This window comes from Cladophialophora psammophila (genome assembly GCF_000585535.1).
Source record: "Cladophialophora psammophila CBS 110553 chromosome Unknown aczJe-supercont1.12, whole genome shotgun sequence".
NCBI lineage: Eukaryota > Fungi > Ascomycota > Eurotiomycetes > Chaetothyriales > Herpotrichiellaceae > Cladophialophora > Cladophialophora psammophila.
This window is the reverse complement of record NW_006912933.1, coordinates 85,209-107,170: the sequence shown is the minus strand read 5'-3', so window position 1 is coordinate 107,170 and position 21,962 is coordinate 85,209. Positions and strand designations below refer to the sequence as shown.

General features: G+C 50.9%; 9 protein-coding genes across 9 annotated transcripts; 7 read left to right on the top strand and 2 right to left on the bottom strand.

The window, feature by feature from the left end:
• Positions 1-2,228: 2,228 nt before the first annotated feature.
• Positions 2,229-3,299, top strand: A1O5_07714 (uncharacterized protein; the record flags this gene model as incomplete). Its single annotated transcript, XM_007748303.1, has 4 exons — positions 2,229-2,526; positions 2,578-2,697; positions 2,756-2,947; positions 3,013-3,299. 4 exons carry the CDS (start codon positions 2,229-2,231, stop codon positions 3,297-3,299), a joined length of 897 nt encoding a protein of 298 aa, XP_007746493.1.
• Positions 3,300-4,271: 972 nt separating this feature from the next.
• A1O5_07713 (uncharacterized protein) lies at positions 4,272-4,994 on the top strand (the record flags this gene model as incomplete). The annotated part of the gene is made up of 1 exon (XM_007748302.1): positions 4,272-4,994. One exon carries the CDS (start codon positions 4,272-4,274, stop codon positions 4,992-4,994), a length of 723 nt encoding a protein of 240 aa, XP_007746492.1.
• Positions 4,995-7,074: 2,080 nt separating this feature from the next.
• Positions 7,075-9,115, top strand: A1O5_07712 (uncharacterized protein; the record flags this gene model as incomplete). Its single annotated transcript, XM_007748301.1, has 3 exons — positions 7,075-8,023; positions 8,095-8,193; positions 8,313-9,115. The coding sequence occupies 3 exons, from the start codon at positions 7,075-7,077 to the stop codon at positions 9,113-9,115; spliced, it is 1,851 nt and encodes a 616-aa protein (XP_007746491.1).
• An 833-nt stretch (positions 9,116-9,948) lies between these two features.
• On the bottom strand, positions 9,949-10,897 carry A1O5_07711 (uncharacterized protein; the record flags this gene model as incomplete). The annotated part of the gene is made up of 3 exons (XM_007748300.1): positions 9,949-10,358; positions 10,427-10,632; positions 10,683-10,897. The coding sequence occupies 3 exons, from the start codon at positions 10,895-10,897 to the stop codon at positions 9,949-9,951; spliced, it is 831 nt and encodes a 276-aa protein (XP_007746490.1).
• A 527-nt stretch (positions 10,898-11,424) lies between these two features.
• Positions 11,425-13,173, top strand: A1O5_07710 (uncharacterized protein; the record flags this gene model as incomplete). The annotated part of the gene is made up of 1 exon (XM_007748299.1): positions 11,425-13,173. One exon carries the CDS (start codon positions 11,425-11,427, stop codon positions 13,171-13,173), a length of 1,749 nt encoding a protein of 582 aa, XP_007746489.1.
• Positions 13,174-13,762: 589 nt separating this feature from the next.
• A1O5_07709 (uncharacterized protein) lies at positions 13,763-15,892 on the top strand (the record flags this gene model as incomplete). The annotated part of the gene is made up of 9 exons (XM_007748298.1): positions 13,763-14,143; positions 14,192-14,293; positions 14,354-14,398; positions 14,504-14,629; positions 14,671-15,057; positions 15,114-15,240; positions 15,294-15,413; positions 15,466-15,657; positions 15,711-15,892. 9 exons carry the CDS (start codon positions 13,763-13,765, stop codon positions 15,890-15,892), a joined length of 1,662 nt encoding a protein of 553 aa, XP_007746488.1.
• A 361-nt stretch (positions 15,893-16,253) lies between these two features.
• Positions 16,254-17,847, bottom strand: A1O5_07708 (murein transglycosylase; the record flags this gene model as incomplete). The annotated part of the gene is made up of 2 exons (XM_007748297.1): positions 16,254-17,635; positions 17,703-17,847. 2 exons carry the CDS (start codon positions 17,845-17,847, stop codon positions 16,254-16,256), a joined length of 1,527 nt encoding a protein of 508 aa, XP_007746487.1.
• Positions 17,848-18,763: 916 nt separating this feature from the next.
• Positions 18,764-20,386, top strand: A1O5_07707 (uncharacterized protein; the record flags this gene model as incomplete). Its single annotated transcript, XM_007748296.1, has 2 exons — positions 18,764-19,971; positions 20,029-20,386. The coding sequence occupies 2 exons, from the start codon at positions 18,764-18,766 to the stop codon at positions 20,384-20,386; spliced, it is 1,566 nt and encodes a 521-aa protein (XP_007746486.1).
• Positions 20,387-21,083: 697 nt separating this feature from the next.
• A1O5_07706 (uncharacterized protein) lies at positions 21,084-21,473 on the top strand (the record flags this gene model as incomplete). Its single annotated transcript, XM_007748295.1, has 1 exon — positions 21,084-21,473. One exon carries the CDS (start codon positions 21,084-21,086, stop codon positions 21,471-21,473), a length of 390 nt encoding a protein of 129 aa, XP_007746485.1.
• Positions 21,474-21,962: the final 489 nt, after the last annotated feature.

Genomic DNA, 21,962 nt, shown 5'->3' with positions numbered 1-21,962 from the left:
GAGACGCTTTCATGACCTAAAGCCATCAGAGTACGCAGCGGCCGCTTTTGATCTAGATACAAGATTGTACCAAGTTTACGGATCAATCCCTTCAGACTTGAAAAGGCAAAGCCTGATGGACAACAAGGTCATGGAGCGAGCCCAACGGAATGCCTTTTTCATGCATTCTGTTTATTACCTGTGTATTATCTATCTCCACATGTCTACCGTCCCAGCTTTTTCGGGGGTTCCATCAGCACAGCCACTTACGCCCAACTTCTCAGAGTCCTCCGCCCGAATTGCAGTCACGAATGCCAGAATGTATTGTAACAAGGCAAGGTGGCTGTGATGTGCTGTGTTGGGCTGGTAGAGCGGTGGCAGAGAGGAAAAGTTGTCTAGTCACATGTCAAACCTAAATGGGCTGGCAGAGAGGGAGGTGCGGAACAGCTTACAGTGCTGGCAGTGTGCCATTCATTACAGTTTGAGCAGAGTATCATGAATTCTATGGCTTTTTGGCGCCGTCTACCTAATTCCTGAGTGTTTTATCAGTCCTGTCCTGATCCTCGATGCTGTCACTGTGCTAGGTGTTTGTGGCCCTAGTCGCTGCTCCTCTGAGTGGTGTTGGTGGTGTTGTTTTGTCAGTATCAACCAGAAACGCGTTCTCGATTCCCGATCTGCTGGACAGGCCTCTGTGCGTTGTTGCACGTGCACGCCGAACCCTGAAGTGCTCTGTTACATTATAAGCCTCGGAATGCAGGCATAATCGAGGCTAATGCGCGAATAGATTAAATCTAAAGGTTGTCATTAAGTGTGATGGCCATCATTACTCGATAGCTAGCAGCATCGAGAATAGACTGATCATCGATATGGCGCGATGAAGGAGATCTTCATCGATAAGCAAAATAACCGAGTTTACCATCGGTAACGATTATCTTTGATGAGATGTCTATATAGCTCTTCGGAATGAGGATCTAATCTGCGTTAGCGGAGGAGTGCACGTCGTAAGTGCCGACGGTTATATTTCGGGAGGTACGTTGGTCTCCCGTAGTAAGTCGAGAACGCCTTTTCGGTTGACACTGACGAAACAACACCACCAACACTAAATAGAGGAGACAGCTAGGGCAACGAATGCCTAGCTGGTTAGCGGCATTAAATGAGGGGAGGCAGGACTAATAAAACACTCAAGGATAGATAGACGACATCAAAAGAACCATGACAACTGTTACTCTGTTCAAACTGTAGAGAATGGCACACTGCCAGCACTATAAACTGTCCTGCTCTCAGCTCTCTAATTAGGTTTGACATGTGACCTGATAGATCTCTGCCCTGCCAGTCCACCAGCCCAGCACTGCACAGCCACCTTGCCTTGTTACAATACTAACGAATCTATAGAGCTTTCTTAAGGTGGTGTAATTAGCGAAGAGATATTGTAACAAGGTAAGACTCCGTGTCTTAATCCTTGGATATATGAAACTCCCTCGATCAATAGACTCTCCGTCTTATATGTTTTACCGCCTAGCAAGTTTAGATTAAGGCCGCATGGGTTGATAGTATCGCCCGAATTGGTCAGCGAGGAGCCTTTAAGGGTCGAAAGTTGCCGTTGGTGTCTTGCGGCTAGCTTGGCACTCATCAAAGAAGTCTGGTTGAGGATGTGATAGTTCCACTCAAGAACAAGTAGACGCGCCCGAAGTCACTGTCTTGATTGAAATATTGACAACTGACAGAGACAGTCATTTAGTCGTATTCCATAACCCTCGAACTCTGTTTAGATGATAGACGTGTTACCTCGGCGGGAATTTCGACCGGATCTTGAACTTAACGGCGCGTCGTTGTCGGTACGCGTCGTGGCCGCTGCTCAGGGTGCAAAGGTTGGAGCGGTTCAGGTGCGGCCGGGCTAATTCTCGTGGAATGTGTCTTCTCCCACTTGAGCCTTGGGCGTCCATCCTGCCGACCAGAGATTTCAGCTCATACCCGTGAGAGTCATCGAAAATTGGCCACTTGCCACTCAGTGGGCTTGTGAGCCTGCCATGGTATCCGCAGTCATGATTATCGGAAAACGTCCGATCGAAGGGTCACCTTCCTCTTCAGGCTTAGTATGGGACTAAAAGGAGCGAGCTGAATGGAAGGCCTCCACTTCGCTGCACATACATAAAATCGCTTCCGCTCAATCCCTCTGCAAGACTTTAATACAATGAAGCTTAGCTATTGCTTGTATTTATCTCATCCAGACCAAAGTCATCGATTCTGAGATGGCAAAACAACTCACCCTTCCCGATGGTCGAAACCTCGATTACAGCATCACCGGAGCCAGAGAGGGCTTTCCTCTCATATGGTGTCACGGTACTCCTAGTGGCTATATTCCTATACCAGCCCTGGCTCGAAGCTGTGAGAAGAAAGGCCTCAAATTGGTCACTTTCTCTCGGTCCGGTTACGGTGGATCATCTAGGCGGAAAGGCAGGAACATCGTGGACGATGTTGATGACGTGCGAGCGCTCTCGAAGCACCTTGGTCATGACAAGTTTGTCGTCGGCGGATGGAGCGGCGGCGGTATGGCCATTTTGTCAACAGCCTCGGGCACAAACTGACGTGAAGACACAGGCCCACACTCTTTAGCCTGCGCGGCGAAGCTTGAAGGCTGCGTAGCTTCAATCGTGATCGCTGGTGTAGCTCCCTACAACGTTGAAGGATTAGACTGGCTTGCAGGCCAAGGTCAAGATAGTGAGTCTCCAATCAACGACTGCTTCCTGATTCACAGATCTGATGCAACTCGCCCAAGATATCGATGAGTATGCAGCCTCTATGAAGGGCGAATATGCACTCAGAGAGTACTGTGATGCGCAAAGACCAGGCCTTATAAGCTCTACAGCAGCGGGCATTATCGAGCAATTGTCCGCAATCTTGCCAGAGGTCGATAAGCGAGCATTGCGTGAGTCTGCTGAACTTGGATCATACATGGAGCAAACCATGCGTAAGTCTAGACACATAAACGAAATGCTGAGGCCATTGCCGCAACTGACCTCGCTGTGCGCCCAGGCGAGGGCCTCAAGTCTTCTTGTGACGGCTGGATCGACGACGACTTTGCGTTTCTTGCGCCTTGGGGTTTCGACGTGGCGGATATCAAGGTTCCAGTCTTCTTATATCAGGGCAGCGAAGACTTGATGGTTCCATTCGCACATGGACAGTGGTTGGGCTCACATATCAATCAGAAGTATTTAACCAACCACCTCGAACAGGGCGAAGGGCACATATCCATCTTCTTAGGCAGGGTCGACACCATGCTGGATGAGATCAAGGCCGTTATTGATGACAAAGCACAATAGAGGTTCAAGGATCCGCGTATATAGTCAGGCCTAGCGGGGATATATTTAGACCAATATCGCAGCTTGAAATGTTAGCTCGGCTCGCACATATAATTTTGAACGAAGCACGACCCTTTAGTCGAAGAATGGTAAGGTCGGTATTGGGGGGGCATACTTAACACCTAGAGCGTCCCGATCGATGAGCTGAACCATTGGACAGACCTCCTTTCTTAGTGCCCACCACGGCGAGCTGATGGCCGTACGCAAAACCACTTCAAGCCTGTGGATTGAGTCATTGAAGGTCCCAGGTCCAACGCAGCACTTGCACCTAATTCGGACGAATCAGTTGAATCAACTGAAAATTGCATCTTCTTCATGCAAAGATCCTGCAACAAGGGTAACAGGTCTAGGTATTTTCGCCCTCGAGTCGTTGTACCACACACGCAAAACCAACCGAACGCAAACTATCTAAACTCGCGCCCGGGCCAGGAAGACAGTATCCCTGTTCAGGCTCCCACTGATTCCCGTGGGAGACTTTCTTGCGAGTTTTTCTCAACTTATGCGGAAGTCAATATTGATGTTCGACAGAACCACGACCGAGACGATGATTTTACCCGACAGTTTTTAGGAACATCACTGTCCTTTAACGAGTTTGGTGACATCGTCAATGTCTCTCTTCCGACAGATTTTTGGCATGCATGCATCGCAGGCTTCCCAGCAGGGACTCCTCCGGAAGCAGTTGTCGGTACTCTTCGTGGCTTAAGCTTTAACTTGGGCGTCAACTATATTCAGATCCCGGGGCATAAGGCATCTTCGGGCCCGGGGGCCACTGTGAAAGTGTAAGACCTGTTCTTTTCCAAAGAGCTAATTGCCAGGCTCAAGAACAAAAACTCTAACCTCAGTGTAACGGTATTGCCTATTAACGCTCGGAACACAAGTTATCGAAAAGTTCGTATATCCTGGCATAAGGCTACTAGAAGTGTGTGGATGAATATGGGTCACGGCGAAATAGCGACCAGGGGGGTTGCCCAGAAATTCAACGAGGGTAGATATAACTGCGCGGGTCAGCATGTTAGATCAACTGCCGGAGGGAGTGGTTTCAGTCAGGTTTTCTTGTCTTACAACCATCTTCTTGCTTGGACTATTATCTTGAGCGACGTGCCTGGCCATGCCACGTCTCAGGACGTCGAGGCGGCCATCAAACTGGAATATGATAAACCACGGCAGGTTAAGATGGGGCCCATTAGCCACGAAGCCTGTGGTCCGGAGGTCAGCGTTGAGGTCCGTTCGCGCCTGGAAAGATATGGTCCGATTCAGAGCTTCTATCTCGCGCCCGAATCCACAGGGAAGCGTTTGAAAGCTACAGCTTGGTTACAGCATGAAGCAGAAGCCAGATCGGCATGCTCGCTGGGCGGCCGGACACTTGATATTTCTAATAAGCCGTTCGTCTGGTTACCAATCCCCTCAGATAAGAACCATCTACAGGCCGCGAAAGTCATTCGCGGTCAGACGGCAAGTCTGCATCCGAGGAAAATTGTCCCATCTGCTTCTACGAGGCCGATACCCGTATCAGCGCTTCAATTAAGCACATCTACTGCCTTGAATGCTTCGAGGGATTCTCCAAATCCACCGCGTCGACTAGCAGAGGCAGATTCCATATCAAGTGCCGCGGGGACGAAGGGACTTTCTCAACTGTATACAATCTCCAGGGACTAAAGGAATATCTCTCCTCATCCGTCTTCGAAGTCGTCCTCAAATCATCTTTCGAGGAGTACATACAACGCTAGCCCGAAGTCTTGCGCTATTTTCCAACTCCAGGTTGCGGATTTATCTACCGGTGCACCACAGCTTCGAGCTCTAAGCCTCCAACATAATCTTGCCCAAACTGTCTTGAGAGCCTTTGCACCTCTCATCACAAGCGACATGGCAATTGTACGTGTGCGGAGTTCAAAGACATCAAATCTAGTGGCGGTGAAGCGCTCAAGACTGAAGAGAGAATTTAACATCAAAGATTGCCCGAAGTGCTCATAGAGACGACGGAAGGGTGCAACTTTATGACTTGCGCGGCATATAAGGCACACATATGCTGGGTCTGTATGAGCTGCCTCCAATGCGAGCGAGCCTCGGTATGCTGACATGATAAAAGAGCAGGGTGGTGTCGGACTTGGACTTGAGTATTTGGCGTATGGACAATGCGCGCCCTAATGGCTGTTGAATATTTCCGGACTGGAGACAGCACGATATCTGTGTGCTGCAGTGTCTGGTTCTCCGTGACGAGGTCATCCAATCAAGAGGTGCTAATTAAGACTCTAAAACCACAAGTACCGTCAAGCGATGCCCAACTCCTGTGGTAGAAGCGAATGCAAGCAAATCTTTTGCTGTGGTTCCACCCACAGTCTTCTTTTTAGAGAAGAAGGGGGGGAGAAAACGGAAAAAAATGCCTAGCTTAGATCCATGCATCCATGGCATGATCATTTATGCCCTAGTGGCTCGGCGGGGGCAAGGTTCTGGTCTGCTATTCGTCGCACCATACGTCCACCATCCCAAAATGGGTTTGCACGTCCTGAATGGGAATCAGTCTTCGGCAGAGCAAAGCTTATTACTCGATAAAGCCATGCGTGATCAGAAACAGGCGAGCAGCAATCAATCTTCCCACTCTTTCGATGGCCGCAATCCCCCGCGTTTCTCTTTCATGCTGTTGGACTCGCAGAGGCGCAAAGCACGGTGGAGGTGCGCGACGTCAGTCCACTTCCCTGCCGAATTTGAGAAGTTGTCGTCTACTTGAAGACTAGACCTGACTTGTCAGGCTCTTTCTCGTGTTCGAGTGTCTCCTTACCTCGAGACTGCTTCGCGAGGCATTTCCTGAGACATAGAACTTTGTTTCGGTTAGCAATTCTATGTCAGGATGCAGGAGAGTATCAGTGTCAAGCGGCTCTCTCTAACGTCTCGCTTGGGCACAAGGATGATGATTTTCCCATCTAGGATTAGAAATGCCAGCATAGGGGATGGGCCGACATTACCTCAACAACTAGGAGAGGTGTACGCCAGGTTACTTCCCTCGCAGCAAAGGAAAGTCGACATTTGCCTGATCTCTGTGGTGCTGCTGCAAAAGGCATGTCCTCCAACGTACCCGAACCAGCTCAGCCTTCCGCTCTTGGCATCATACCACGAAGTTCTTGGCCACAACTGCTTTTATCTTAGGACCCAGCATATTCTCAGGATGGAGTGATGACCCAGGCATGTCGATTCAGCATGGTAAGATTATTGCAGCAAGTACGAGTTCGATTTGCCTTTGCTCAAAGCTTGGGTCAACTTACCAGCTGCGAAAGCAATAAATCCCACTGATAACATTGTTGCAAAATACCCCCCTGCTCAACTCTTCTTCGTATTGTCTGCCTGAAGCATTGACCTTGACGCTACGCTCATCGAAATGCATTCCCCTACCTTCGTAATAGTTCTTGTTACCCTGTATGGGGCAATCGTGTCAGCCACTGACCAACTGGTCGAACAACTGGTGCCCCTGGAGCGCAGTCTCTGGGATCGATGGCGCCTAAACATTAAACGTGCCGCGGAAGATTGTTGTCCGTGTTATCCCAATGGCCCGTCATCCCCAACCATTAACTCTACCATGTTTGATGTTACTCTTGGCCACGACGAGGATTTGATATGGACCTCTCCGAACAGTGTGTCAAACAGAGAATTTGTACTATTTAAGTACCACTAACCCAGGCTAGACGCCCAGCTGACTACCGTGCTATTCAATGTGATCCCAAATCCGGGACAGAGAATCATTGACATGGAGAAATTCTCCTCCGCACTTGTCACGGCCAATTGTTCTGAACATTTCGATCTGCGATTCTCGACGCAACAGACATTCAAAGCTGCAAAGGCATCATTTGACTGGGTCAATGGTGGGACAAACCGCACATTTATCCTCGTGGGCGATTCTGCTGTCTGCCACACAAGCAACAGGCGCATTCCCTGGGCCATCAGTCATGCTACCTTTGACGCAACCAACCGAGCTATCCACCTGACTGCAGTTCAGAAGAAGTGGGTAGAAGCAGCCTCTGCATTCACCATTGATTTTGGTGTCGCCAACCCAGGTCTCCAGAGGCGGCGGATAGGCTTCGATAAGGCAGGAGAGGCTATCTTCGACCTAAGCCACCCATGGCCTACCGAAATGCTTCGCTTTCTGTACCCCAATCCACTGATCAAGATCAATGTGGATTGCGAGGACTGCGGGATAAAGGGCTCACTGGCCGTGCACGGGCATGTCAAGTGGACCATCTTAGACGGGTTCGAGATATTCGAGTTGAGGGCAGAGCCTCGTGGCGTCGAAGCCGGTGTCCACTTGAAGATGGAAATGTCAGGCAAAGCTGACGCGGCTATCTTTGACCTGCCTAGCTACGACAAGCCAGTGGCAACGATCCCTGTGCCCGGGGGATTCGAGATTCCTGACATCCTCAAACTCGGTCCAACTATGGACGTCGGCGTCAGCTTCGAAGTCGACTCAATCGAGGGCGAGGCGACCATTACTACGGGCGCCACGGCCAGCATACCTGACACCGCACTGGCAAAGGTTGACTTTGCCGTCGACGGCGCCGCGGAGTTTGCGGACAAGAGCGAATTCTACGACTGGTGGCCAGAGTTCGAGGTTGATCCATTCGGCATTGACGCTCAGCTGGGCATCGGCCTGAAGTTTTCCGTGGTGTTCAACGTCTCCCTCGGCGTGTCGCTGTTCCCCGGTGAGTTTGTCGGCAGCGTGTTATTTATTATAGCCGGGCTTCGAGCCCCCAATTTGCTAACGTGGCTTCAGACTTCAAACTACCGTGGGTCAAGGTCCCCGAACAGGGATTCGAGATGGTGCTCGTTTTCAAAGACCCAATCTTCATCTTTGACGGGAAGCTTGGACACAGTAAGTCTCATCAATTCAAGAACCAGAATCCCAACCCGTGAATAAATCTTTGGGGATCGAATTCCTCCAAGATATAAAGGGGATAGATACGACGGAATGTGTAACTAACGTTGCATCAGAGGCCGGCGGATTCTGCCCTAATGATACGAGACCGAATGGTGTCTCACTCGACGTCAATGTAGGCTCCGCGATGAGTGTCGACGGCGTGATCGAGTTCTGGACTGGTAGCAAAGACTTGCTCGATATCGACCTGTGGGAGGACGATGAAGAGGAACAGATAGTGCTCGTGAAGGACTATTGTAAAGCATTTGGTGCCTTTCCTGTCTCGACAACAACGTCAAAGAGGATAACAACAACGACAAAACCCACAACGACCAAAAGCACTCCAACCACCACGCTTAGAACATCAACCACATCCAAGGTCACGACAACTCCACGAACGACCACTACATCGACGAGAACAACCACAACAACGACATCAAAGGCCCCTTCCACATCCTCCAACCCCTTCCCTCTTCCCTCTCCCGTTCCAGGTGACATCTGCGGCTGGACTGTGAACGTGCAGCCCTACCAATACTGGGAAAACGACCACTCCCTCGACCGATCCTCATACCTGATGTACGGCGATCAACTGACTCGCAACACCAAATGCATCACCGTCCAAAGCACCAGCGTTATCAGCACGCTGCCTGACCTGAGCACGATCCCCAGCGATGCCGAAATCACGTTCGACACCAGCTCCGGGACGACCCCAAACATCGACTCGTGCTGTCTGGCCATGTTCGAGACGTCGAACTGTGACACTGGCCGCAGTTGGAACAAGACGTGTCAACACGGGGGTGGGGAGTTGTTTGTGGACTTTGGAGTCAAGGCTTGGTTGGTTTATAACTGTGTGGGATTGTATACTGAGACTGAGGTGTAGCTAGAGGTTAGGCCAAATCCTACGTACATAGTTTTAGGGTAATCAATGCTTAATCAGTGGTATATACCTCCATGCTAGTAGGCTCTCGTGGGAGTTGTACCAGAAAGAGATGATGTTAGTTAGCTTCTGGTTGGGAGTTTGTTTTGCTTCTCATGGAATCGTGTCTGGAGCCACCCTGGACGGAACCGTGAATGGATGACCCGATCATCTCCCAGGTGGAGGCCACGAGAACGAGAGTTGGATGTTCGGCTTGTCCTCTGTAAAGCCAGCCGGGTTGGGTCGCGCGCATCAACTGACCGGAGAAAGCACAACATACACGAGGCTGACAGGGTGCAGATTGATTTGTCCTCGTCACTGTAACTTTATGTAGGAGCTCGATTTTCAATACGGGCAGTTTTGCCACCCAGCCTTATGAGGCTGACATTTTTTTCACTTTGCCGTGAATGGAGGGCGGTCGGGACGAGCGTGGTAGATGCGTGAGAGTGCTGTGTCATTTTTCCGTGATTTGCTCAAGGTTGGCAGCCCCGAGGCAGGTGAGAGGAGGTTCATGTCGGGTTGGGATCGAGATTATTTTCATGAGGCAAGCTTGAAGTGTATTACAGATTGCAAAGATTGCTGGTACATACTGTAGCTACTCGTTGCCGCTCGTGTTACTTGTTCCCGTAAGTTCAGACTAACTACGTCCGCCCAGACGCTAAGAATGCTTGGCTTTGACGTCATTCGCTATTTGCGTTCTTAGCACAAAGCCAAACCTCCTTGATCTCGCTGGCGAGCCGTTTTCAGCTGGACCCTTCAGCCCCTTCTGCCCCCTCTGCCCCCTCTGGCACCTTGGATTATTCTTTCATTCTTTCATTCTTTCCACTTGGTTGCCTCATCACATCATAGCAGCCAGGAAGGCTATGCTGCAGGCTGCTGTTGCTATCACATGCCAGAGACTGGGCTGGGCTGAAGGCGCAGACAAGGATGGCACACTGGAAGTTGCCGTCGACAAGGCAGGCACTGACGGAAGCGAGCTTGGTTCTGCCGTTGCAGGCGTAATTGAACCTCCCTGATCCGACATCGATGAAGACGTTCTGCTCAAAGTCACGGTGGCCGTGGGTGTGACTGTGGTAAGTTGCCTCCCTGCTGACACCCCATTTCGGCAGTTCTTGTACGACCAGAGATTCGTGGTAACGACCGTCTCCAGGAGACAAGAGGATGAGCCGTCGATTTGGCACCTGTTTGCCAGGCTGATGATGTTTGACTGGCAATTGCAGCTGAGGATATCCGACGCGGCTGTGTATGAAGCAGAACAGCCATCCGTTAATTCACCAAATCGAATGCAGTCGTTGTCAACGGAGTTACAGAAATCCTGGTCAATCGTGATTGACGGCTCCGCTGCTACTGGAGTTGTGACTGTATACGTGATTACTTCGTCGCAAGCCGAGTGCCAGAGAGTGATGAGCCCGGTGCTCGGATCCTCAAATGTAGGGTCGAATTCATCTCCTGCATAGCAGAGCCTGAATTCTCCTTCGCATCTGTGCCACCTTCAACCCTCAAATTCTGGCAATCCTGCGTGTTGACTTACCGCACAATGGCATCAAAGACGGTTTGTGGACAGTAGCAAGAAGCGGCGGCACTGCCACTCAGGCTGTTGCAAGCATTGAGCTTACTCGCAAAGAAGTTGCAGTTTGAAGCAGTAGTTAATGGTCCAACGCAATCTGAAGCATCGAGCGTAAGCGCCTGCGACGACGCAAGTGCCGCAAGCCCGACGCTCACTAGCAAGTACACGCCGAAATGCATCTTGAGGATATTTGTCTGACCTGGATGGGTGAGAATCAAGAAGGACCATTTTATATTCCCTCAACAAGCTAGAGGCCTGCCTTCGTCTCTCAGCCCTTCAACAGCAAGGTTTGCCGTTGGCTTTGTGCCCCCAAATTCTATCCCAACAAGGACGGCTGCTTCTGGATGTGGCGCCTGTCGCTGTGCTCGGCGCTTTCGTGTATGCAAGAACGGCTGCATTGATTGTCTTGGCTGTTGGCTCTGCTCCGCACCAGAGCGCCCCTCACCTATCCGGTCTGCTGGGAGAGCCTCGAAGTTAGAGTACCGGGCCAAAACAACAAGGTTTCTGGCTTCCTTCGGGGTCATGTGGCAGCTTCCATCGACGGTTGCCTTTTCTGGCCCACTGAACCCGTTGCTTTACATACACAGGTCACAGGATTGAGAGTTGACATAAATCAATCGCCAGCAAGCTAGCGAGCCTTCTACCTATTTGTTTTTGTCTAAGAAAACGCACACCTGTTTCTACCTTGGTTCCCAATCACAGCACAATGTGGAGATCGTGGTCTCTGAAGTCCTGGTCGTTGATTGCTATTGTTACAATCGACTGTGCCATCATTGCTGTTGTTGCTGTTCTTCTTGCTTTCTCGCAGAAGGATGATGGATTTGTCTCTGTCGCAGATCAAAGCGTCTCGTCATCTGGATCCAGCCAGCAAATTTCGTGGCAACAGGGTCTCCTATGGACAGCATTACCATCGGTTCTTCTTACGCTGTACCGCTTCTACTATGATTCTGTTGTCACAGCTCTATTGAACGAGGTGCCATTTGCCGAGTTATATTCCGACAAGGGAACTTCAGTCAGAAAATCATTGATGCTGGACTATCGAACCTATCCATCGATATACGCTTGGGTTTTTGCTTTTCGGAATCGACATTGGCTGCACGGCTCCAGCATGCTGCTCGGGTGGATTGTCTCCTTGTTCATCGTCCCTTTCTCGGCTCGTTTGATGGCTCCAAGCTACGTCAATCTCGACCGTCAGACTCCAGTATCATTGACAACAAGCTTTGACTCTTCCGCTATCAATGCATCTGTCGACTACAGTTCAATACTTGACACTGTGTCAGCGGTGAGAGTTCATGGTGGGAACCTGCCCCCTTGGACTGACGGAGAATTTGCGTTCCCAGCCGTCGACCTCTCTCCCATGTCTGAAGATCCGAATGGCGTGAGCGTAGCGCTCAATATTCAGGCTTATTCGGCGTATCTCGACTGTCGAAGTCTCACAGACTATCAGATAGATCGGCTAGATGCTGATGAGGGTTCTACAATCACCTTCTCCGCTATCGACAGGGGCTGCGATGTTGAGATTAAAGGCGGCGTGAGTGGGAGTTCAACGACTTACCTCAAAACAAGCTCGAAATTATTCTGTCCTGGCGGTACTGGATTCAGCCGACTTGTTATGTTTATCGGATCCTACGACGGCGATGCACCGTATTTGTTATCCAACCTCAGTCTCATTTCCTGCATGCCATTATACAGGAAGACGCCCGGCTATCTCAACATCACGAGAGCAATCTCGAATGCTCCGCTTTTAGCGTTCAGTCCGGACGAGGAGCACACCAGCGACGCTAGGTTCGACACCTCGGCATCATTCGAGTCAGAATTGCAGAATGTCCAGCACTTCACCCCTGGATCACCTGATTTTACTTCGTCTCTAGGCACGGTGGTCCTGGCTTACTCCCGAATGAACTACCCTAGCAACTGGATCTCTGCCGAACACATGATATCGTCCATCGCCACGATTTTCACCACTGTTTTTGCCTTTCTCGCTGCCACCGTGGCGTATAAACCCACTTCAGGAGCGACGACAGCCTCAGCCACGCTTACATCGTCCGAGAACCGACTCCACGTCGTCCCATGGATCGCGTACGCGTTCTTTGCCATCTTTGCAGTCTTGGTCTTCCAAGCCTTGCTAACCCTTCTGCATGTTCGGCGCCATCCCACCTTTTTGCAGGAGGAGCCGAAAGGGCTCATGAGCAGTGCGGACTTCGTCTCAAATAGTCCGAGCCTGCACCGAGTGGTAGCAGCGGCTCAAGCTGACCGAGAATACAAGGGCAGGATATGCGCGTACATGGAGAGTAGGTATGACATCGACAGGACCAAGTGCTGGGTGACACGCGATGGATCAGACGAAAACACCATCGTTGTCAATGACCTGCAACCGAAGGAGGCTAAAGGGAGTCAGAGAAAATGGGTCTGGGGGATTCCTCTAAGACACCTCTCGCGATCCCATGTCAAATGACCCGGTTGCCTGCTCTGTGATGTGAGACCGCGGTTTGCCTTGGGGAGCGGACGAGTTGCAACGCATACGGTATTGAGCTGCACCGATAGCCCATGTAGGCTTGCTTGACTGTTTGCCTTGGAGATCTATCCACCCTTTGAGAGCCCGGTAAGGACTTTGTCTTCTACTGCAGCACACTTCCTGGGCACGCCGTAGATCACGGAGAGAAGAAGGAGTAATTGCAGTATTGAACACGATTTGTTGGCGACGTTAACTAGTCACTTTTCAGGTCGAACAGAATGTCGCCCGTCACATTCGCTACCCCTGGATTAGTGCTCAGCCTTGTCCAGGGCTGTGATTGATCTCCTCTCACGTGGTTGTTGTTGCTACCGTTGCAAAGACTCCAGTCTAATTAGCAATGAATAATGTGTGATACAAGCTGATAAATATGGAACGTGCCGGGGGTGCTGCAAGCCAAGCCTAGCTTCACCTCGCCATGTCGGCGCCTCGCCGCCACACGCAATCCTTGACCTGAACCTGAACAGTCCTTGAAACTGAACCACCGACAGACAACCGGATTCGAATTCCAACGCCTGAAGAGATTCACCTCATGGATTCCAAAGCCAGACGTCCAGACCGCTCCGTTATCTTTTCCCTCATTACCCTCCTTGTGGCACTCATTTTAGGCGCACGATGGTACTCGATTGCGAAGCCGCATGGTTCAGTGGCCTTGGAGGTCAGTGCCTCTGTCATCAACCCTCTGACAGCCGACTTGAGAGAGCTACAGGGCTTGCTTGGAAATGGAACTTTGCGAAGTGTTGATCTTGTTCGGTTGTATACAGACCAAATTCAGAAACATGACGACTATCTGAACGCCATGATCAATTTCGGACCGTTACAGAGTGTCCTCAAAGCTGCTGAGACGCTTGATACAGAGCGATCTGAGGGGAGAACAAGAGGCCCTTTACATGGCATCCCAATTGTGATCAAAGTGAGTTCCGTGTCAGTCATAAATGACTCGGGACTGACTGCTCCCTAGGACAACATTGACACACACCCCGACCTTGGCTTTCGGACCACTGCAGGGAGCTATGCGCTCGCAGATTCCTGGCCGCAAAGAAATGCCCACATAGTCGACCTGGTACGTTCTACTCGGAAGAAGCCACGCAACCGCACCAGCTGATGGTCTTGACTGTGCTAGCTGATCGCAGCCGGAGTCATAATTATTGGCAAGACGAATTTGAGCGTATGTGAATTTCGTGCAATGGTCGTCTCTCTCATTGACATTATCTAGGAATTGTCAAACTACAAGTTTGTGCGACCATAAGCGCCCACTGTTTCTTCGACTGAGAATTGGTGTAGGGGCCAGAATATAACAAGCGGCTACTCTGCTGTTGGCGGCCAAGTCCAGTCCGCGTATGTCCGTGGCGGCGTCGATCCAAACGACGGCAGCAACGGTCATAGCGCAAGTCTCCCTGTGAATACAGATATCAGTGAGTTCTAACCATATGTAACCAGAATCCGTCTGGATCCTCTGCTGGCTCAGCTGTCGCGGTTTCGGTGGGCTACAGCCCTTTCGCCATCGGCACCGAGACCGACGGCTCGCTCGTCCTACCAGCAGGCAGAGCCGCACTGTATACAATCAAGCCGACAATCGGCCTGGTCCCGCAAGCAGGAATCGTCCCTATCTCACCAAACTTCGACACAGCTGGCCCTATGGCTAAGACTCCCTATGACCTGGCGGTGCTCCTGGATGCAATAGTTGACCCCGAGCGAAAGCTTCCAAGCTATACCTCTGCCTTGACACAGAGCTGGAGTGATATTTCTGTTGCTACGCTAGATCCCCAAGTCTGGAAACTCCCAGATTCCTGGTTGCGACAAGTCGAAAACGCAACGCAGCAAATGGTTCGCTCGTTCATGTTTCAACCTGATTGATTCCATAAAGCTAAGCCATGAAATAGAACAGAGAGATCCGACAGGCGTACGCCACAATCGAGGCATTGGCTAAATCATACGCTGGCAACGTGCCTCTGATCAGTCACGATGCCTTTGACCTAAACGGCAAAAACAGCGAGACTGTAGTTATAGGTAGGGGGCCTGAGAAGCACGCTGTCGGTATCCTAAGCTGATGCAATATTCAGCTGCCGACTTTGTGAAAGCTATTAATGCCTATCTCGACACTCGAGTCAATTCCACGGTTCGGAACCTGAAGGAGCTCATTGAATTCAACGAACAACACGCGGAGTTGGAACTTTCTCCCTGTAAGCTAGGGAACACCACTTCTTCCCTACCTTTCAATAACATGCAGGCCAGATTCTCCGAACCAGGGGCGCCTCGTAAGAGCTTACAAACAGTCGATCACTGCGGAAGAGTACGACGCTCACTTCAAGCACCTCCGAGATGTGGCCAGAAATAGGGGCATAGACTTTATTCTCGACACGTATAGAGCCGACGTGATCATGGCACCAGCGGATAGTCTGCTGATCAACTATGCAGCTTGTAGTGGTACGTGTGACACGCGATCCCTCTCTCACACGGGTCTATGCTAACGCCTCCAGGGTATCCAATTGCCACATTGCCACTGTCGTATCTCGACTACAACGGCAGACCATTTGGCCTTTCGGTAATTGCCCGTGCCGGTCAAGACACACTGTTGATCAAGGTTCAAAGCGCCTGGGAGGCTACGTTCGGCGCCCGGAAACCGCCTTCAGCCATGAATGGCACCTCGTCAAAACTCTAGGCGAGCGAGATATTCCCGGGTCTTGATCGGGATTGTCGAAGCAACTTATTAAGTTGGAGTTTCCAGTCATGATCAATCAATACAGACACTCCAGGGGATGTTTTCTTCAGCATCTGTGGGAAAGACCTCCGGGGCCTTTTGTGTAGAATACTTGGAGCACACACAACTAGAATTTTAGACCGGCTTTGAGATCTCGGCAAGGCGAAGCCTCTAACAAGGTAGCGAAAAGGTACCTAGGTAGCTGGCCAGCACCCCAAGAAAATGGGCCTACTTGGGACTTGCCAACACACCTGGCAATTTCCAACCGAGTAGGGGATATTCCCCAGATATGCAAGCTCCGCATGCACGCTACATGATTCACTCACTCTACTCTTAGATCCTTGAAGATGACGCTCGTCCCATCCTCCAAGGATGTCAGAAAGACCCCGATCACTGGTCCAGTGAAATCCGGGCCCACCAGATCCATCATGTCAAACGGATCGAATTCGGTGCTTCCTCCGACTGTGCTGAAGGAGAATCTGTACGAGTCTTCTCTGTACTCCAGTTGCAGCTCGTTAGCTTTACCTGCGGGACATTCCTTTCGAGTGAGTCGACGAATCTCTTTTGGTCCGTTTACGACTTCAAGGACCATTTCGCTAGTCGGCGAGTCGTGGTAGATCCGAGCATACCGAAACTCGTCTTTGTATATGGCGAGGCCGGTTTTGCCGGTTACACCGCGAGGCGGCGCCAGGAGGACGACGTACGATCGACCATCAAGCACCCTCTGTCGTTTTCCGACGAACGATACTTGACCTCGCGCGTCCGAGAGATCAGCCCTGCTAGATATCAGCTCGATCGTCCTTCCGTCCGGGGAAATCTTGTGCTTGCGGAGATTAACGTCGCGGATGTAGCAGAAGTCCACGAGTGGCTCGGAGCTCAGAGCACTTGGCTTGCCGACTTTCCTTCCGTAGGCAGCCTCAGGAGCCATCTTCACAGGTTGCAGCGTTGGCCAGTCACCCTCGGGCCACGTACCCGGTGTGATAAACGTTTCACGTCCCATAATATACCTCTTTTTTGGGTCCTTGCGTACTCCGAGACAGACACACCACCACTGGCCTTGCTTATCGCAGAATATATCGCAATGTCCGGTGTGCTGGATGTATTCGTGTGTTCCACATGCGGTCAATATGGGGTTGTGGGGGTTTGGTTCGTATGGGCCGTACAGGTTCTTGCTCCGAGCAACAGTGATCATATGGTCTTCAAAGGTGCCGCCCTCGGAAATGACCAAGTACCACCAATCATCTTTTCGATAGATGTGAGGTCCTTCAGGCCAGATGCCACCAGTGCCTCTCCAGATGAGTTCCTCACCACTGAGTTTTGAACCAGTCTTGACATCGATCTCAAACATCTTGATTGTTGTCATTGGACCGGGGGCTGCAGAGCCGTGTAGATATGCCTTTCCTTCATCATCCCAAACGAGACTGGTGTCGATACCATCAAAGTCGAAGAAGACAGGGTCACTCCACGTATGAGAGTAAATGTCAGTTGTCGTTATAATGAAGTTCTGTTTGCTCTCGCCCTCGTTGTCACCCTCGCCTCGAATAATGTTTGTGCAAATGACATAAAATGTCCCGCCACGATAGCGTATGGTTGGCGCATAAAGGCCGCCTGTGGCTGACATGACCTCTCCCCATTCGCCTGGTGGACTGTGTTTTGTCTCGGAGGCCTTGAGACTGAGCTGTTCGCGGCGATTGAATGCGTTCGCTGTCGAGAAAAGCATCAGAACCGGTATCTCACACAGCAGATTTGCACGAGATTCTCCGAAGCTTACTTATGTGTCGCCATGACACCAGGTCTTTTGATGCATAGATGGGCAGGCCTGGAAATATGTGGAAGCTGGAATTCACAAGGTAGTATGTATCATCGACGAGGACAATGGAAGGGTCCGGCGCGAAGCCAGGGATAATTGGGTTCATCATGGGACTGTTGGACTGAACGAAGGTCACCAAGGCCCCAACAACAGAAACTTGCAGATTCACGCCGGCCGGACGTGTCTCTTCTTCAGCTGGCCTCTGTCTGCGTAAATATCTCCGGTTTAGTGGGCTGAGCAAAATGATCTACCCTCCTGACAGGTAGGGCCAATGTTGAGGTCATTGTGCCTTATTCCTTGCAACCCCGTGGCTGAAGTCTTGACCACCGCTTTGGACCATGCTGGACCTGACCTTGGCTTCAAGGTCCGGGGCCCAGAATTCAGCCTGAATGCCGCTGAATCTCCCTGCAAGGCACAGTGTCGGAGTTGTGCCGCTTATCGGATTTGGAGCGACACCCCGAACTCAGCCTTGCGCCCCACGGGGGAATAAGGCCTCGACATCTCGGTTCGATTGGCTCCTATCTGTTCTCCTTTCCCAGGTTTCAGGCTAATAACCTACAAGTGTCTATGCAACAGACGTCCACAGACCACACCGTGCAACATGTTTTCAGCAAGAAGCCGGTGGCTCGCCCGGTGGTGGCTTCCCGGCGGTTCCCCGAAGTAGCTTTTAGCTCAGCTCACCTCCACGATAACCTACACTTACCGTCTGATACTGAACACACCAACCCAACTTACTCCAACAAGTGTCGGTACTTTTGCGCCTTTGACCACACTCAGAAGTAAAGCAAATCATCTGAGACGGCTTCAACCGGGCAAATGAAGACCTCGGTTGTTGATTTCACTCTACAAAGCACGCGACAATGGAGACCAATTCAGGCAGATTGCTCCTCTCAATATCCTCTATGGCCACTACTTCAACTTGGTAAGAATGCTTCATGCCCCTTAGATCTTCACTCTGTACCATTCCAGAATTCTCCTCGATCCTCACTTGCTTCAACCACTGCCTTCCAGACTGTACCAAGATGGCAAAAGATCCTCAGCTCTTCGTCCCTCCCAAGGGCCACTTTGTCCTTGCAGGCAGAGTCTTTCCTCGGGTCAAATGGTGGAAGTCCTCCACGATGAGATGGCTCTACTTCTACATCTTTGCCTTGATATGTACCAACACTGCCAATGGCTATGACAACTCGATGATGAACGGCCTGCAGTCCCTTCCGCTATGGCAGACCTACTTCAACCATCCAAGAGGCTCGATTTTAGGGCTTTTCAATTGTGTCATGAGCGCTGGCGCACTTGCCGGTCTCTTGTTCGTTCCATTCATGCTCGATGGCCTCGGGAGACGAACAACCCTGACCATCGGTGCATCCATCATGCTTGTTGGTGTTGCTCTTCAGTCTGCCGCACAAAGCTTCGGCATGTTCGTTGGTGCCCGATTTATCCTGGGTTTTGGCGACATCATTGTCAACTGCGCCTCACCACTTCTGATCGCTGAAATTGCTCCAGCACAAGATCGTGCTCTGCTGGTCACCATCCAAGCCGCGAACTACCAATCTGGAGCCTTCATCGCTGCGTGGGTCACTTATGGCACTTTAAAGATTAACAGCAACTGGGCCTGGCGAGCTCCCAGCTTGATTCAAGGTGTATTCACTGTGTGGATGTTGGCAGTCGTTTGGTTCATGCCAGAATCACCTCGTTACTATATCAACAAGGACAAGTCTGAAAAGGCTATGCAGGTTTTGGCCAAGTACCACGCCGACGGCAATGAGCACGATGAGGTCGTTCAGATCGAATACACCGAAATTTCTACTGCCCTGGCGCTGGAGAAGCAGCAGAAGAAGACTTCATCTTTCTTGGACTTCTTCAAAACCAAGGGCAACCGCCGCAGGCTTATCATCCTTATTTCAGTCGGTCTCTTCTCGCAGTGGTCTGGAAATGGCTTGATTAGCTATTACCTCAACCTTGTCTTGGATAATATCGGCATCACTGATCCCAATCAACAACTCCTCATCAATGGTGGGATCACGACTTTTAGCTTGGTCACTAACGTGGGTTTCTCATTCTTCGTCGACAAATGGGGTCGTCGACCGATCTACCTGATCTCGACTGTGGGCAGTCTCGTATCCTGGGTCATTTGGACTATCTTGGCCGAGCGCTACACTGCCACCAAACAGCTCGCCTATGGCAAGGGAAATCTGGCATTCATATTTATCTATACTCTCTTCTACAACTTCAAGTAGGTGATTTCCTATTCAACTGCGCTCCGAGGCCACAACTAATTCATCTTTGTTAGGTCCGGACTGATTGCATCCTACACCACCGAGATCCTCCCCTATAATCTACGTGCCAAGGGCTTTACCATCATGGAATACGCACTCTACGGTGCTCTGTTCTTCAACCAATACGTCAACCCGATTGCCATGAATGCACTTGGGTGGAAGTACTACATCGTCTATTGCGTTTTCCTGCTCTTCGAAGTCTTTGTTATCTACTTCTTTTACGCTGAGACCAAGTATCTGCCACTTGAAGAGATCACCAAGATCTTTGATGGAGAGGACGTGGCCGCCAAGACTAACGAGAATCTGGGTGGAGAGAAGGTGATCAATACCGCCGTACATGTTGAGGAGATCAGCGCCATGAGCAAGGCATAAGGATGTGGACGACGTTGAGAACGATATGGTGCCTTGACGTGGGAAAGCCCCAAGCTGACGTGCTAGCCAGTGATACGAATTGGCCTGAGAGCATTGGCCTCGTTGGCAAGGCTGGTCCCAGTTCCATTGTGACCGGAGAAGAAACAGAAACAAGACATGTACCTCCTCATGGACACATATTTTCAACCCCCAAATATTCTTTTGTAGCCAACTTTGCTATCATTACTATAGCTACCAGCATGAGTAGTAAAAGCTGCAAAGGTGGGAGGGCAGAGCTAAAAGCAGCGGGGTGAAGAATCAGACTCAAGCCATGGCTCCAGTAAAACGGCGAGTTCTTGAACCTGAAAAGGGGAGTTAAATGTTGACTTCCCCCAGCTATTGTCGTCAGTGGCTCGAGCCATGAAGTACTTCGCCATTCATTTTCCAATGACACCTACTTTCTTCCAATCCGCATGCATGAAACTGCAACATGAAGAAACTTGTCTCTTGCTCTGCTCGCTTTTGCATCTCTGCCCCTCAAGCCGTTCAAGCTTCCTCCCTGCTAAGGATTCGGTCCTCCAATAGAACACCAATTCTCCCCCTAGCGCGACTGTTCAGCACAACTCCCTCCTCACAAAGGAATCGGGTGTTCACTCCTTTTCGAACTCCCCCCCAATTCCACGATGCCCTCCGCCTGGTCTCCGCCAACAACACGCTCATGTTGGCGCTCTTCACTACCTCAACATGTGCCCCCTGCCGCACGATAACACCACTTTTGACCTCCCTTGTCGAAACTCGACCACCCTCGCCGGAAGACAAATACTCGTCTCTCGCTTTTGCAGAGATCGAGCTGGACTCTCCAGATATAAGCAACGGCAACATGATGGACCTTGGAGTGGAATACGGGGTCAGGGGCATGCCTACATTGATGGGATTCGGGGGGCGGAGAGCTGAAAGAGTCACGGAGCGACTGGTCGATACGAGGATGTTGAGTAACGAGAAGGCAATGGCAAAGTGGGTTGACGAAGAGATGAAGAAGGGTGACGCATCTTCCAGTTCGAGTCAAAGTGGAGGTGGTGGATTTCTTGCGAGGATTTTCGGGCCCTGACAGCCTAGGATCTGCAGTTGGGAATCAGCTATCGAACAATGCCCAGTGATTGGCGTACTGGCCGTGATTTTGGCAGGATGATGTGCTCCTCCTGACGACCGGCGTGGGCCCGGGAGCTGCCCAGACTCGACAACTTTGTTGCGTCAATTCGAGGCCGTATTGTTTCTACCATTGCGGCAGCATCCTCAACCCAGAACCTGTTGTTAGTTCTACCCCGATTCAGCTCTCTGTCAACCACAACCTCAAATTCCAGCCCAGAGATGAAAGATGATATTTTCTGCTCATGGCCAGAAGAGATCTCCGAACGCCATATCGTGAGGCATGAGAGCGAATGAGTATCTGGAGGTTTGCGTGGTTAATTGGTGATGCATCAGAAGTAGGACGAGCCATGCTCGACGTCGTTGTGATGAAGTAAGGTGGTGTCTACTCTTCAACTTTGACAAAGGTGGGTCAAGCTCGAGCGGGACTCAAAGCCAGGAACCCGACAGG